The sequence below is a fragment of the Ruditapes philippinarum genome, unplaced genomic scaffold (genome assembly GCF_026571515.1).
Source record: "Ruditapes philippinarum isolate M1 unplaced genomic scaffold, ASM2657151v2 ctg2292_1_1_1_1, whole genome shotgun sequence".
Taxonomy (NCBI): domain Eukaryota; kingdom Metazoa; phylum Mollusca; class Bivalvia; order Venerida; family Veneridae; genus Ruditapes; species Ruditapes philippinarum.
This window is the reverse complement of record NW_026859003.1, coordinates 66,843-80,045: the sequence shown is the minus strand read 5'-3', so window position 1 is coordinate 80,045 and position 13,203 is coordinate 66,843. Positions and strand designations below refer to the sequence as shown.

Below are 13,203 nucleotides of genomic sequence, written 5' to 3'. Positions count from 1 at the left end.
CAACAACAACAATAACTAAAATTGTGTCATTGTTTCTATTTATAGAATTGCGTCATTGTTTCTATTTATAGAATTGTGTCATTGTTTCAATTTTAAGAAATTGGGTCATTGTTTTTTTTTTTATAGAATTGCGTCATTGTTTCTATTTTTAGAGATTGCATCATTTTTTCTAGTTTTAGAAATTGCGTCATAATTTCTATTTTTAGAAATTGCATCATTTTTTCTATTTTTAGATATTGCGTCATAATTTCTATTTTTAGTATTTTTAGGTTTTGCATCATTTTTTCTATTTTTAGAAATTGTGTCATAATTTCTATTTTTAGAAATTGCGTCATTGTTGCTATTTATAGAAATTGCGTCATTGTTTCTAATTTTAGAGATTGTGTCATTTTTTCTATTTTTAGAAATTGCGTCATAATTTCTATTTTTAGAAATTGCGTCATTGGTGCTATTTTTAGAAATTGCGTCATTTTTTTCTATTTTTAGAAATTGCGTCATAATTTCTATTTTTAGAAATTTCATCATTGGTGCTACTTTTAGAAATTGCATCATTGTTGCTATTTTTAGAAAATGCGTCATTGTTGCTATTTTTAGAATTTGCGTCATAATTTCTATTTTTAGAAATTGCGTCATAATTTCAATTCTTAGTATTTTTAGAGATTGCATCATTTTTTCTAATTTTAGAAATTGCGTCATAATTTCTATTTTTAGAAATTGCATCATTGGTGCTATTTTTAGAAATTGCGTCATTGTTGCTATTTTAAGAAAATGCGTCATTGTTTCTAATTTTAGAGATTGTGTCATAATTTCTATTTTTAGAAATTGCGTCATAATTTCTATTTTTAGAAATTGCGTCATTGGTGCTATTTTTAGAAATTGCATCATTTTTTCTATTTTTAGAAATTGCGTCATAATTTCTATTTTTAGAAATTGCATCATTTTTTCTATTTTTAGAAATTGCGTCATAATTTCAATTCTTAGTATTTTTAGAGATTGCATCATTTTTTCTATTTTTAGAAATTGCGTCATAATTTCTATTTTTAGAAATTGCATCATTGGTGCTATTTTTAGAAATTGCGTCATTGTTGCTATTTTAAGAAAATGCGTCATTGTTTCTAATTTTAGAGATTGTGTCATAATTTCTATTTTTAGAAATTGCGTCATAATTTCTATTTTTAGAAATTGCGTCATTGGTGCTATTTTTAGAAATTGCATCATTTTTTCTATTTTTAGAAATTGCGTCATAATTTCTATTTTTAGAAATTGCATCATTTTTTCTATTTTTAGATATTGCGTCATAATTTCTATTTTTAGTATTTTTAGATTTTGCATCATTTTTTCTATTTTTAGAAATTGTGTCATAATTTCTATTTTTAGAAATTGCGTCATTGTTGCTATTTATAAAAATTGCGTCATTGTTTCTACTTTTAGAGATTGTGTCATTTTTTCTATTTTTAGAAATTGCGTCATAATTTCTATTTTTAGAAATTGCGTCATTGGTGCTATTTTTAGAAATTGCATCATTGTTGCTATTTTTAGAAAATGCGTCATTGTTGCTATTTTTAGAATTTGCGTCATAATTTCTATTTTTAGAAATTGCGTCATAATTTCAATTTTTAGTATTTTTAGAGATTGCATCATTTTTTCTATTTTTAGAAATTGCGTCATAATTTCTATTTTTAGAAATTGCATCATTGGTGCTATTTTTAGAAATTGCGTCATTGTTGCTAATTGTCATTTTTCTAATTTCTATAATTTTATTTTTAGAAATTGCGTCATAATTTCTATTTTTAGAAATTGCGTCATTGGTGCTATTTTTAGAAATTGCGTCATTTTTTCTATTTTTAGAAATTGGGTCATAATTTCTATTTTTAGAAATTGCATCATTTTTTCTATTTTTAGATATTGCGTCATAATTTCTATTTTTAGTATTTTTAAAGATTGCATCATTTTTTCTATTTTTAGAAATTGTGTCATAATTGCTATTTTTAGAAATTGCGTCATTGTTGCTATTTTTAGAAAATGCGTCATTGTTTCTAATTTTAGAGATTATGTCATTTTTTCTGTTTTTAGAAATTGCGTCATAATTTCTATTTTAAGAAATTGCGTCATAATTTCTATTTTTAGAAATTTCATCATTGGTGCTATTTTTAGAAAATGCGTCATTGTTGCTATTTTTTAGAATTTGCGTCATAATTTCTATATTTAGAAATTGCGTCATAAATTCTATTTTTAGTATTTTTAGAGATTGCATCATTTTTTCTATTTTTAGAAATTGCGTCATAATTTCTATTTTTAGAAATTGCATCATTGGTGCTATTTTTAGAAATTGCGTCATTGTTGCTATTTTTAGAAAATGCGTCATTGTATCTATTTTTAGAAATTGCGTCATAATTTCTATATTTAGAGATTGCATCATTTTTTCTATTTTTAGAAATTGCGTCATAATTTCTATTTTTAGAAATTGCGTCATAGTTTCTAATTTTAGAAATTGCGTCATTGGTGCTATTTTTAGAAATTGCGTCATTTTTTTCTACTTTTAGAAATTGCGTCATAATTTCTATTTTTAGATATTGCGTCATAATTTTTATTTTTAGTATTTTTAGAAATTGCGTCATTTTTTTCTATTTTTAGAAATTGCTTCATTTTTTCTATTTTTAGAAATTGCATCAATTTTTCTATTTTTAGAAATTGCATCATTGTTGCTATTTTTAGAAATTGTGTCACTTTTTTATTTTTAGAAATTATGTCATTTTTTGTATTATTAGAAATTGCGTCATTTTTTCTATTTTTAGAAATTGCGTCATGTTGCTATTTTAAGAAATTGCGTACTGTTGCTATTTTTAGAAATATGCTTAATGTTTCTATTCATATATATACAAAATATATTAAGAAAACTAATGTGACAAGACAGACCAACTAAATTTATAAAAAGGAAACGTTAATATATGTTCAAACCTTTCTATGTTTGCGTTTAGAAAAAGTAAAAAGTCGAGCGTTGCCCCCGCCCAGCGGTGGCTCTTGTTAAGTTATGCACCAGACATGGAAAAACTAGAAAAAACATATGTCTCCCAAAACTATGTATGGTCACTCATGTGAAGTTTCATTGAAATCCCACCAGCAGCTTGACTTGTCAAAGCACGACGATTTTTTCTATTTATAGATCTGGCTGCCATTTTATGCAGCGATGCAGAACGTGCCAGCAGTATGCACAACTACCGATGATAATGATCACCTTTGTATGGATGGTACTGATCACTCCTGAAAAGTTTGGTTGAAATCTCACCAATAGTTTGACCTGTGAAGGCCGGACAAGTTTTTTCTACTTATAGCTCTTGAGGCCATTTTATGCAGCAATGCAAAACGTGCCAGCCATAAGAACAACTACTGATGGTAATGATCACAACTGTAAAGTTTGGATGAAATCCCGCCAGTACTTTAACCTGTGATGGCGTTACAAGATTTTCCTATTTTTAGCTCTGGTGACCATTTTGTGCAGTGCACAACTAAGGATGATACTGATCACTACGGTAAAGTTTGGTTGAAATCCCACCAGTAGTTTGACATGTGAAAGCCAGACAAAATTTTCCTATTTTCAGCTCTGGCGGCCATTTTGTGCAGAGAAGCGGAACGTGCAGGTGGTGTGCACAACTACAGATGGTACTGACCACACTTGTAAAGTTTGGTTGAAATCCCAACAGTAGTTTGACCTGTGAAGGCCAGACAAGATTTTCCTATTCTTAGCTCTAGTGGCCATTTGTGCAGTGAAGCGGAACATGCCAGTGATGTGCACAACTAGGTATGGTAATGATCACTCCTGTAAAGTTTGGTTGAAATCCAACCAGCAGTTTGACCTGTGAAGGCCAGACAAGATTTTTCTATTTTTAACTCTTGTGGCCATTTTGTGCAGTGAAGCGGAACGTGCCGGTGGTGTGCACAACTAGCATGACTAAGAATGGTACTGATCACTTCTGTAAAGTTTGGTTGAAATCCCACCAGCAGTTTGACCTGTGAAGGCCAGACAAGATTGTTCTATTTTTAACTCTTGTGGCCATTTTGTGCAGTGAAGCGGAACATGCCGGTGGTGTGCACAACTAGGAATGGTAGTTTGACCTGTGAAGGCCAGACAAGCTAAATGCGGACAGACAGACAGACAGATGGAAAGGCAAAAACAATGTCTCCCAAAAAATATTTTGGGAGACATAATAACACAAGGCAATTACTGAAAAATTATGCAGGGTAGAGTTATCATTCTTGTGCACTGCACTTGTCCTCAATATGTCTATCCACCTATGAAGTTTCAAGTTGATACCTCAAATACTTTTTGAGATATGATCCAGAAAACAAGAGGGCCATGATGGCCCCGAGGTCGCTCACCTGTATATAGCCCCCCGGAGCGGGGCCAGTTTAAACCCCAGGGCTTTTATTTGGTCAAACTTGGTAGACACCCATTAGAACATGTTTCATGCTAAATATCTTCGCTCTAGCTCTTTGAGATCTTTAAAAGAAGATTTTTTAAAGTTTTTACTATATGCATATAGGGAAAATCAATGACCCCCTGGGGCGGGGCCAATTTTGACCCGGGGCTTTTATTTGAACAAAATTGGTAGACACTCATTAGAAGATGTTTCATGCTAAATATCTTAGCTCTAGCTCTTTGGGTTCTTTAAAAGAAGATTTTTTAAGTTTTTACTATATGCATATAGGGAAAATCAATGACCCCCTAGGTGGGGCCAATTTTGAACCCCATGGCTTTCAGTTGACCAAACTTGGTAGACACTCACTAATGGATGTTTCATGCAAAATATCTAAGGTCTAGCTCTTAGGGTTTTTTAAAAGAAGATATTTAAAGTTTTTTCTTTCGGTTGGCATGGCAACCAGAGTTCTGCATGGAATTAAATTCTTTGAACAATTTTAAAAGGTGACCACCAAAGGAACATTCCTGTGAAGTTTGGATGAAATTGGCTTAGTGGCTTATGAGGAGATGTCATTTAAAGTAAAAGTTTACGGACGGACGACGGACGAAAAGCGATCACAAAAGCTCACCCTGTCACTTTGTGACAGGTGAGCTAAAAATGTAGGAACGAAGGACAGACAGAAACTATTTCTATATCCTCCACCGCCTTTTCGGTGGGGGATAATAAGGATATCTTGTGCTTTAGGACATAAAGCACCAATTTGAAATAGAAAAAGAAAATTTTCAGTATTCTTATATAAAAACATGAGTGTTTGCTTCAGCAGTCCTAGTGAAACTTGAAATGATCTTACAGGACAATAGGTCCTGTGAAACCAAGTTTTTTACAGGACCTTGGTGACAATTACAGTGCAGAATCCTAGTTCATATGAACGTAATAAGATTGATGTGGATGTTCTTTTTTCACTGAATTATAAGTTAACATAATTATGTACAGTAGAGAAAAAAAATTGTCCTCTAATTTTAAATATCAAACTGCATCCGCTGCAATTTCACTGTGTATATCCAGTAATGCCGGAAGGTGAAAATAATGCACGATTTGTGCAATAAATGGCGGATAACTGACAGGATTTCCAACGAGATAAGAAAACTGGCCAATATATTTTTTTATTTAACCGAACTGTAAAAAATGAATAGCTGCATACAGCTGCAAAGACATTACCCTTTATCCCTCATCATCATTATTTCCACGAAATTGTTTACTTTTCAAGATCATTCATGAAAATGATGACTTGACTACTGTTTTGAGCGAGATTTTGGCTTTTTGTTGACTCTTATTAGTACAACAAGCAATATCATTGAATTTATTATCCCCCGCCGAGTACTGGTTATTACTAACACAACAAGAGGGCCATGATGGCCCTGAGTCGCTCACCAGAAACAACTGCTTTTCAGTGTTGGAATGTCAATATATTCTCATATTAAACATGAGCATAGAATATCTTTAAAGAGGGCTGAATGAAACAACAAAGTACCGAGCATAGAATATCTTTAAAGAGGGCTGAATGAAACAACAAAGTACCAACAGGGTAGCAATTTATCAATACCTATAATTGGGATGATAGTTATGAAATTGGGCTTTGTTAAATTATAGAATTTTTCATTGTTCTCACTCTTGATTAATTATTTGACATGAAGAAGTCCACTTTAAGACAGACCTTCATGGCATGGATAGATGAAATCTTCCACAAACACATCTCTAGTAGCTCTCCATATACATGTACATTGAGTTAAGAAACCGAAATATATTCAACCTATCTTTAGTCTATGTGACCTTTTACCTGGTAAATTTATAAAATGGATTTGCTCAGCTGTGAACTTGGAACAGTTCATTCAAAATCTGACTATTCTAATTTCTTTGAATGGCTGAGCTAAAAACAACAAAAACATCTTACCTCATCTGTATCTTCAATGTCAATGGCTGAAAAATCTTGGATTCTTCCATCTTCATTTGTAGTTCTTGTTGATACCTGCAAAAAAATATATTAGGACTTCAATAAAATGAATCAAAATCAAAATACCAAGTATGGTCTAATAAAAAGATTCTAGATTGCTCACCTGAGATCCATTGGAAGGAGGTCATAATTCTTAAATGGGGCAGTAGGTCATTTGGTCACATTGAGGTCAAGCCATTTTTCAAAAAGTGTCATGATTTATACAACTTTAGTAGGAGAGCCATAGGGAATGCTACATGAACTTTGGGGTGCAACTCAGTAAATGATCAATTAAAAAAACACTTATTTATTTATATCATTAAAGATAAAACTATATCCAACAATTTAACCGTCAGATGAAAAAAAAAAAGTATCAAATCTATTGAAATGGAAGTATACATTAAAGGGAGACAATTTTCATTTCCTCGCTTTGAATTTTTCATTCGCTTTGAATTTTTCATTCATTTTTCTGTAAATGTCCTCAAAATGAATACAATAAGCAGTCACAGGAACAACACTTTTCTTTTTATAATTAAATGGTGGTTTCATAACTTGACCCACATGGGTCAGGTTTAAGAGCGTTAAGATTTCACAATAGTTGTCACAGTGAACTCATGAAACGTTAAAGAACATGTCAAATGAATGACTTATACTTGTTTCAATCATACAATACCCACAGTATCTGTTATTGTAACTTCAAGGGTTTGTTCAAGTCACATGATTGAATTGTTGATTCTGTCGACTTTACAAAATGTCATTTAAGCATGATTTGAGTACATTAGATCATTTCAATATTTTTGTCATAAATTTGCCTGTGTATCCTTTAATGAATGCATAAATTATTTGGACGTGTAAGAAATAATCAAACTCTAATTGTGAGAATGAGTACCTTCTAACTATAAGCGTGACCTTGACCTTGGAAGTAGGGACATGGGCCTTGATGTGATAGACATTTATACCAAGTTCTTTTAGAGTTTTATATATATATATATTGCAAATGTATATATATAAACAGTTGCTGTTTCCAAAGCACCACCATCAAGTTGTTATCTTGTAAGTAAAAATGCTATGACAGATGGACGGAAAGACGCCAGGGGTATAACATAATATAAGCAAATTTTTTAGGGCATATAATTAATGTACTCAATATAAGTGATCATCCTATGAAGTTTGACAGTTGTAAAACTGTTAACAATATTAAGGTCATTTGATATTGACCTTTGACCTTGTGACCCAAATATAGATATGGATCTTTTATTCAATATCGGCAATCATCCTATGAAGTTTGAACACTGTTAGCCAAATGGAACTTAAGTTATGCTCCAGAAACCACAATTTTCAGTGTAAAGATCATTGTGACCCTGACCTTTGACCTTATGACCCTAAATCAATAGGGGTCATGTACTGGACTTGGTTGTTCATCCTATAAAAGTTTACAGCTGTAGGTTGATTAATTGAGCAGTAACTGTTTTCAGTTTTAAGGTAATCGTGACCTTGACCTTTGACCTTGTGACCGCAAAATCATTAGGGGTCTTCTACCCAATATGGACAATCATCCAATGAAGTTTGAATATTGTGGGCCAAATGGAACTTAAGTTATGCTCCGGAAACCAAATTGCTAACGGACGATGGAAGTTTTTCTTCCAGTTTAGTCAAAATCTCTTCAGAAATGTAGGAGTTGTGCCTCTGTTGGTTTTTAGAAAAGGGCCATACATATGCCTCAGGGCATTTGATGACAAAGTAAAGTTTGGTCAAAATTCCTTGAGAAATGTAGGATTTGCATACAAAAGAAATTGTTCATACCCACTGACATATCCCAATCTAATAACCAGACTTTTCCTATGTAAAAACTGGTGAAAAATCAAAGGGCTGCATGCTCTGTGGTATTTTCTGATCTTTCCTGTATAAGTTTATTTTTATATACTATAATTCATCTTACGCAGCGACTGCGTTTAGATTTTTTTCTATAACAGTTTGAGATTGATACATATGGAATTTTGCATGCCTAGAGTTGCATCAAAAAATCATTTTTCATTTTTTTATGACAGCCACACTTTATCCTTGCATATCGTGGCTACTTCCTTAAAAAAGACACTTAAAAAAATGTTGCCTCGACTAGGATTTGAACCTTAGGCCTCTCACACCCTAAACGAGCGCGCTACCTCTGCACCACGGTGAAGTAATACGTATGTAGCTTGAATAAAAACAAATACATTGTAATTCTAAAATTGAGAATTTCCATTTCGTGTTTGTAATCCTTATAAATTTCGAGGTATTTTTTCACGATAAACCTGTTGTTAAACACTGATGAAAATAATTTAGCGAAAATCTTCTCGCCAAAACAGTCCGACATGTATATATTCCACTACTCGACAGTCAGATTTATTTGTGTACTACGCTCTGGAGTATTCGGTAATCGACATAGCTAAAAATAGCATTTTCATTGATTAAGCTTTACGGAAATAGTCGAACATTATTCATTGGGTAAAAAAGATATTCATCCTCGAAATTTGTGATTGTAACCTCATATTTCTATTGACTAATCTAAACTTTTAATGCACTGTAATTCGTTAAAGGTCTACATTAAACATTATTCTTTCTTTTAAATTGCTGGTTTTTAAGCAGTTTTGAGTGAGAACTACTTTGCGTTGTTAGGTCTGTGAGGAAATTTTGTGTTAGACCGTGGATGTTAGCTTTGTATTTACTGATCTTGCGATCAGAAAATACAACCATGATACTTAATCAAGCAATTTTTACTTAATTTTATCAATTGTCAAATGTATTATTAGATAACCTTATAAACAGCATATACATGTATTTCTTACCTCATCTTCTTCAATTCTTGAAAAATCTGGGATACCTGACATTTCTTTTGTTGTAATTGTTGATACCTGCAAATAAATATTAGGACTTTGGTCAATATCAAAATACACTGTAAGTATAGTCTAACTAGAAATGTGTTGTCATATCATGGAAGGCCCGCATGCAGCCTAAATTTCAAATGTTATAATAAGATTTAGTTACAAATTTGTTTGCACAAACTATTTTTTCAAGGTTCAAGGCTCTCAAATTATTCAATGTTAACACAAACTATTTTTATACAAAGTTCAAGGCTCTGAAACTATTTAGTGTAAACCTTTTGCAAATAGCATATTTGTAGCCGAGGTAACAATAAGAAATTGTGAATTTTTAGATCTTTTCCCAGTTCAAAGGGGATAACTATCAAAAAATCTGACTATGACCAAATATAACTTGACTTGTAATTTCTGGTAAAATACAAGCACATGCCATGTCAATCTTGGACAAGCATTAACAGAAACTGAAAATTTCTTATTTTTCAAGAAAGATAACTTGGTCAAAAATCATCGGGCCAAAACCAAATAAGAACTTAACTTGTATTTTCTGGTAAAATACCTGTACATGCTATTTCAACCATATACATACATTTCCACAAAAGTAAGAGTGCGGAATTTCAAATCTTTTCCGAGGTTCGTGGATTACTTTGTCCAAAATCATCAAACCATGACCAAATTCAAACTTTACCTGTGCATTCCTATGACACATCCATATTTGAATTAAATGTGTACAGCTATTTGGGAGATAATGAATGGAAACTGAAATTTCTTTTTTTTTTAATTCAAAGTTAAAGGGGCATAACTCTGTTAGAAATACTCGAAACATGACCAAATTCATACTTGACCTGCATTTTCCTATGATATATCCATATGTCAAATTTGAGTTTAATGTGTACAACCGTTACTAAGATAATGAATGGAAACTGATGATGAGGGAATGACAGAGGGACGGAAAGATGGAACAGGGTAACACTATAATGCCCCAGCCATTTTATAAAATAACATATAAACTAAGCCGCTATAACTTTCATTCATTCTGCTGAAATGGGCATTTAAGATTTTGTAAGTAAATAAACATGTGACATTTCCTGATCTACTGCCCCGTGTTCACAAAGATTTAAGGATCAGGATCAAGATCAGGATCAATTTTAAAACTCAAAATTCTCCATTATTTATCCTCATAGATTAAACATCCAATATTAACATGATCAAACTTGACTTGAAATAGCATGTTTATGAAATTTTAGAATAAATTTATTGTTGTTTACAAGATATGGGCAATTTACAGTTGATCCAAATTTTGTTCTTCACCCCAAAATTGATCCGATTATTTTTGTATTTGTTTTGTTATTCGTTGAGTTTATCCCAAAATAGGTTGGTTAAATTTCTTTGCAAATAAGCAATTATTTACATTTCGGATATGTACCCTTTAATTCTAGCATAATACGATCAATTTAAGTTTTATAAAACAATGAAAATAAAATCAGGATCACCTGATCCTTGTCTTTTCTTTGTGAACACGAGGCCAGGGTTTCAGTTAATGGAAGTTTGGGAGTCATTTACTCCTTGATTTTGGCTTGTGACTTTCAAATTTTGGAACTTAATGGAAGCCCTGGATTAGGTTCATTAATGAATATACATGCAATTTAAAAATAAAATATATGATTATTTTGTTGTCTACATTTAAATTAAGGTTAAATTTTTGTTGTAATTTCATACAAGTGTCCATCAGATTTTTTTTTTTTTAATTTAATAAATTTAATGAAGTATATTTGGGTATATTTCGGTTCAAAACACAATGATTGGAAAATGTATGTTTGGATATATTTGGTTATATCTTAGGGAAAGGATATTTTATTATAATTAAAACAGCATTTTTTAGTATAAAATATGTATTTTAGTATATATTTGGATAGGCAAGTTGACTGATGACATCACATGCACCTGCTACCAGAATTTAGCAGATTTAAAGCCAGTATTCATATACATGTATGCATTATAACGCAGCAGAATTTTTAAATTCTACCTTTTTTATTTGTGGATCGATTTTTTAGATTCCTACATCATTTAAAAGTTCTTTATATTGATATTTTAGACATATAAGAGGATTTTCATTTTTCGCCTTTAAAAAGAAGTCAGCTATTTTTTAAGGAACTGGCTAGCCCGGACACACTGTATTGTCTAGTCATAAGGCACTTTTCAGAATTATATGAAAGTCAACTAGAGCTCCGCGAGTCGGATGTGTCGCCTTGTGAACAATATTGTTTAGGAGAAATGGCCAGAACAAAAATGAAATATGAAAATTAACAAGAGCGATAAGTGATCACATGTGTCGCCTTATGATGGCCAATTTCATGTTGGGACAAGTTTTGTGACAGCAAACAGTGCACAACTAGACTTGGTACTGATCATTCCTGTAAAGTTTGGATGAAATTGCACCTGTAGTTGAAGTAGTCCGGACAAGCTTTTGTGTATCTGGCAACACACAGAAAAAAGCACCTTTTTATCAAAGGGCCATAACTCGGCCAAAAATCATTCAACCGGAAAACCCGTGCAATATGCGCAAGGACTTGAGCTACAGATCAATCCTGTAAAGTTTCATTGAAATTGCATTAGTGGTATAAGAGAAGTAGTCCGGACAAACTTTAAAAATAAAAATTATTAAAGGGCCATAACTCTGACAAAAATCATTGAACCGGAAAATGCTGACAATATGCACAACTAGACTTGGTACTGATCATTCCTGTAAAGTTTGGATGAAATTGCACCAGTAGTTTATGAGGAGTAGTCCGGACAAGTTTTGTGACGGATGGACGGACGGACAGACGGATGGACGAACAGACGGACGACGGAGAAGTGATCCCTATATGTCCACTACTCCGTAGAGGCGACACAACAAAGGGCAATAATTCAAAAAATAAGAAGTGCATAGCAGCAGTTTCTGTGCACTGCACTTCTTATCAATAAGATCTATTATCAAGTCCATAGCTTTTATACTTTAGGAGAAATGGCCTGGACAAAAATAAAGTATGAAAATTAATAAAGGGCAATAACTCAAAAAAAAAGAAATGCTGAGTACTGGTTCTTATGCACTGCACTTTTTCTTAATGAGATCTATCATCCTATGAAGTTTCATGTCCATAGCTTTTATACTTTAGGAGAAACAGCCTGGACAAAAATAGAATGAAAATTAACAAAGGGCAATAACTCAAAAATTAAGAAGTGCAGAGTACCAGTTATTGTGCACTGCACTTCAGATCATTATAAGAAGCATGCATACCAAGTTTGAAGTCAATCTGACTTTTAATGACTGACTTATGCTCCAGGCAAGCTTAAGGGACGCCGACACCGCTGCCGCCTACAAAAGTAACCCCTATATGTCGCCTTTTTCAAGGCGACACAAAAATGCATATGCTAATCTTTACAACAAGATTTTTAAATTTATTCTTATAATTCCTTTTGTTTGCCATGTCAACCAGATTTCTGCATGGAATGAAATTCTTTGAACAACTTTGGAAGGATCAATTCTTTTCTAGTTTGGTTGAAATTGGACTAGTGGTTTTTCACAAGAAGATTTCATACATGTAATCTATAAAACACACAAACATACATACAAACACACAGGTGAATTGCTATATGCTACCACATCGCAGATGCTGCGGTGGCATAAAAACACTGAAATTAATTGTTGTTGGGCTCGGTAAATTGCGACAATTATTTACAGCAGAAGTTTGTCCATCAATAAGGAAAGTTTGTATGTTTCGTGTTGCGGACAGCTCTTTGTAGAGGTACAGGTCTCGTTTATTATAGTGTCACCCCTACTGAAAGGGCCAGCCAATTCTGACTTATGGGACACCTTTTGCTTGAATACCATGTACCTCCCAACTCCTACCACTATGCCAGGAGCCAGACGGATAGAAATTGGTAACCATTCATTTTA

General features: G+C 32.6%; 1 protein-coding gene across 1 annotated transcript in view; it reads right to left on the bottom strand.

The window, feature by feature from the left end:
- Positions 1-13,203, bottom strand: part of LOC132754890 (uncharacterized) — a 33,868-nt gene that overhangs the window by 16,912 nt on the left and 3,753 nt on the right. The window contains exons 2-3 of the mRNA XM_060745638.1: positions 9,234-9,299; positions 6,370-6,444 (exon numbers count right to left, since the gene is read on the bottom strand). Coding sequence (XP_060601621.1) covers positions 6,370-6,444; positions 9,234-9,275 — 117 coding nt within the window. The 5' untranslated portion in view covers positions 9,276-9,299. The remainder of the gene's footprint in view (positions 1-6,369; positions 6,445-9,233; positions 9,300-13,203) is intronic.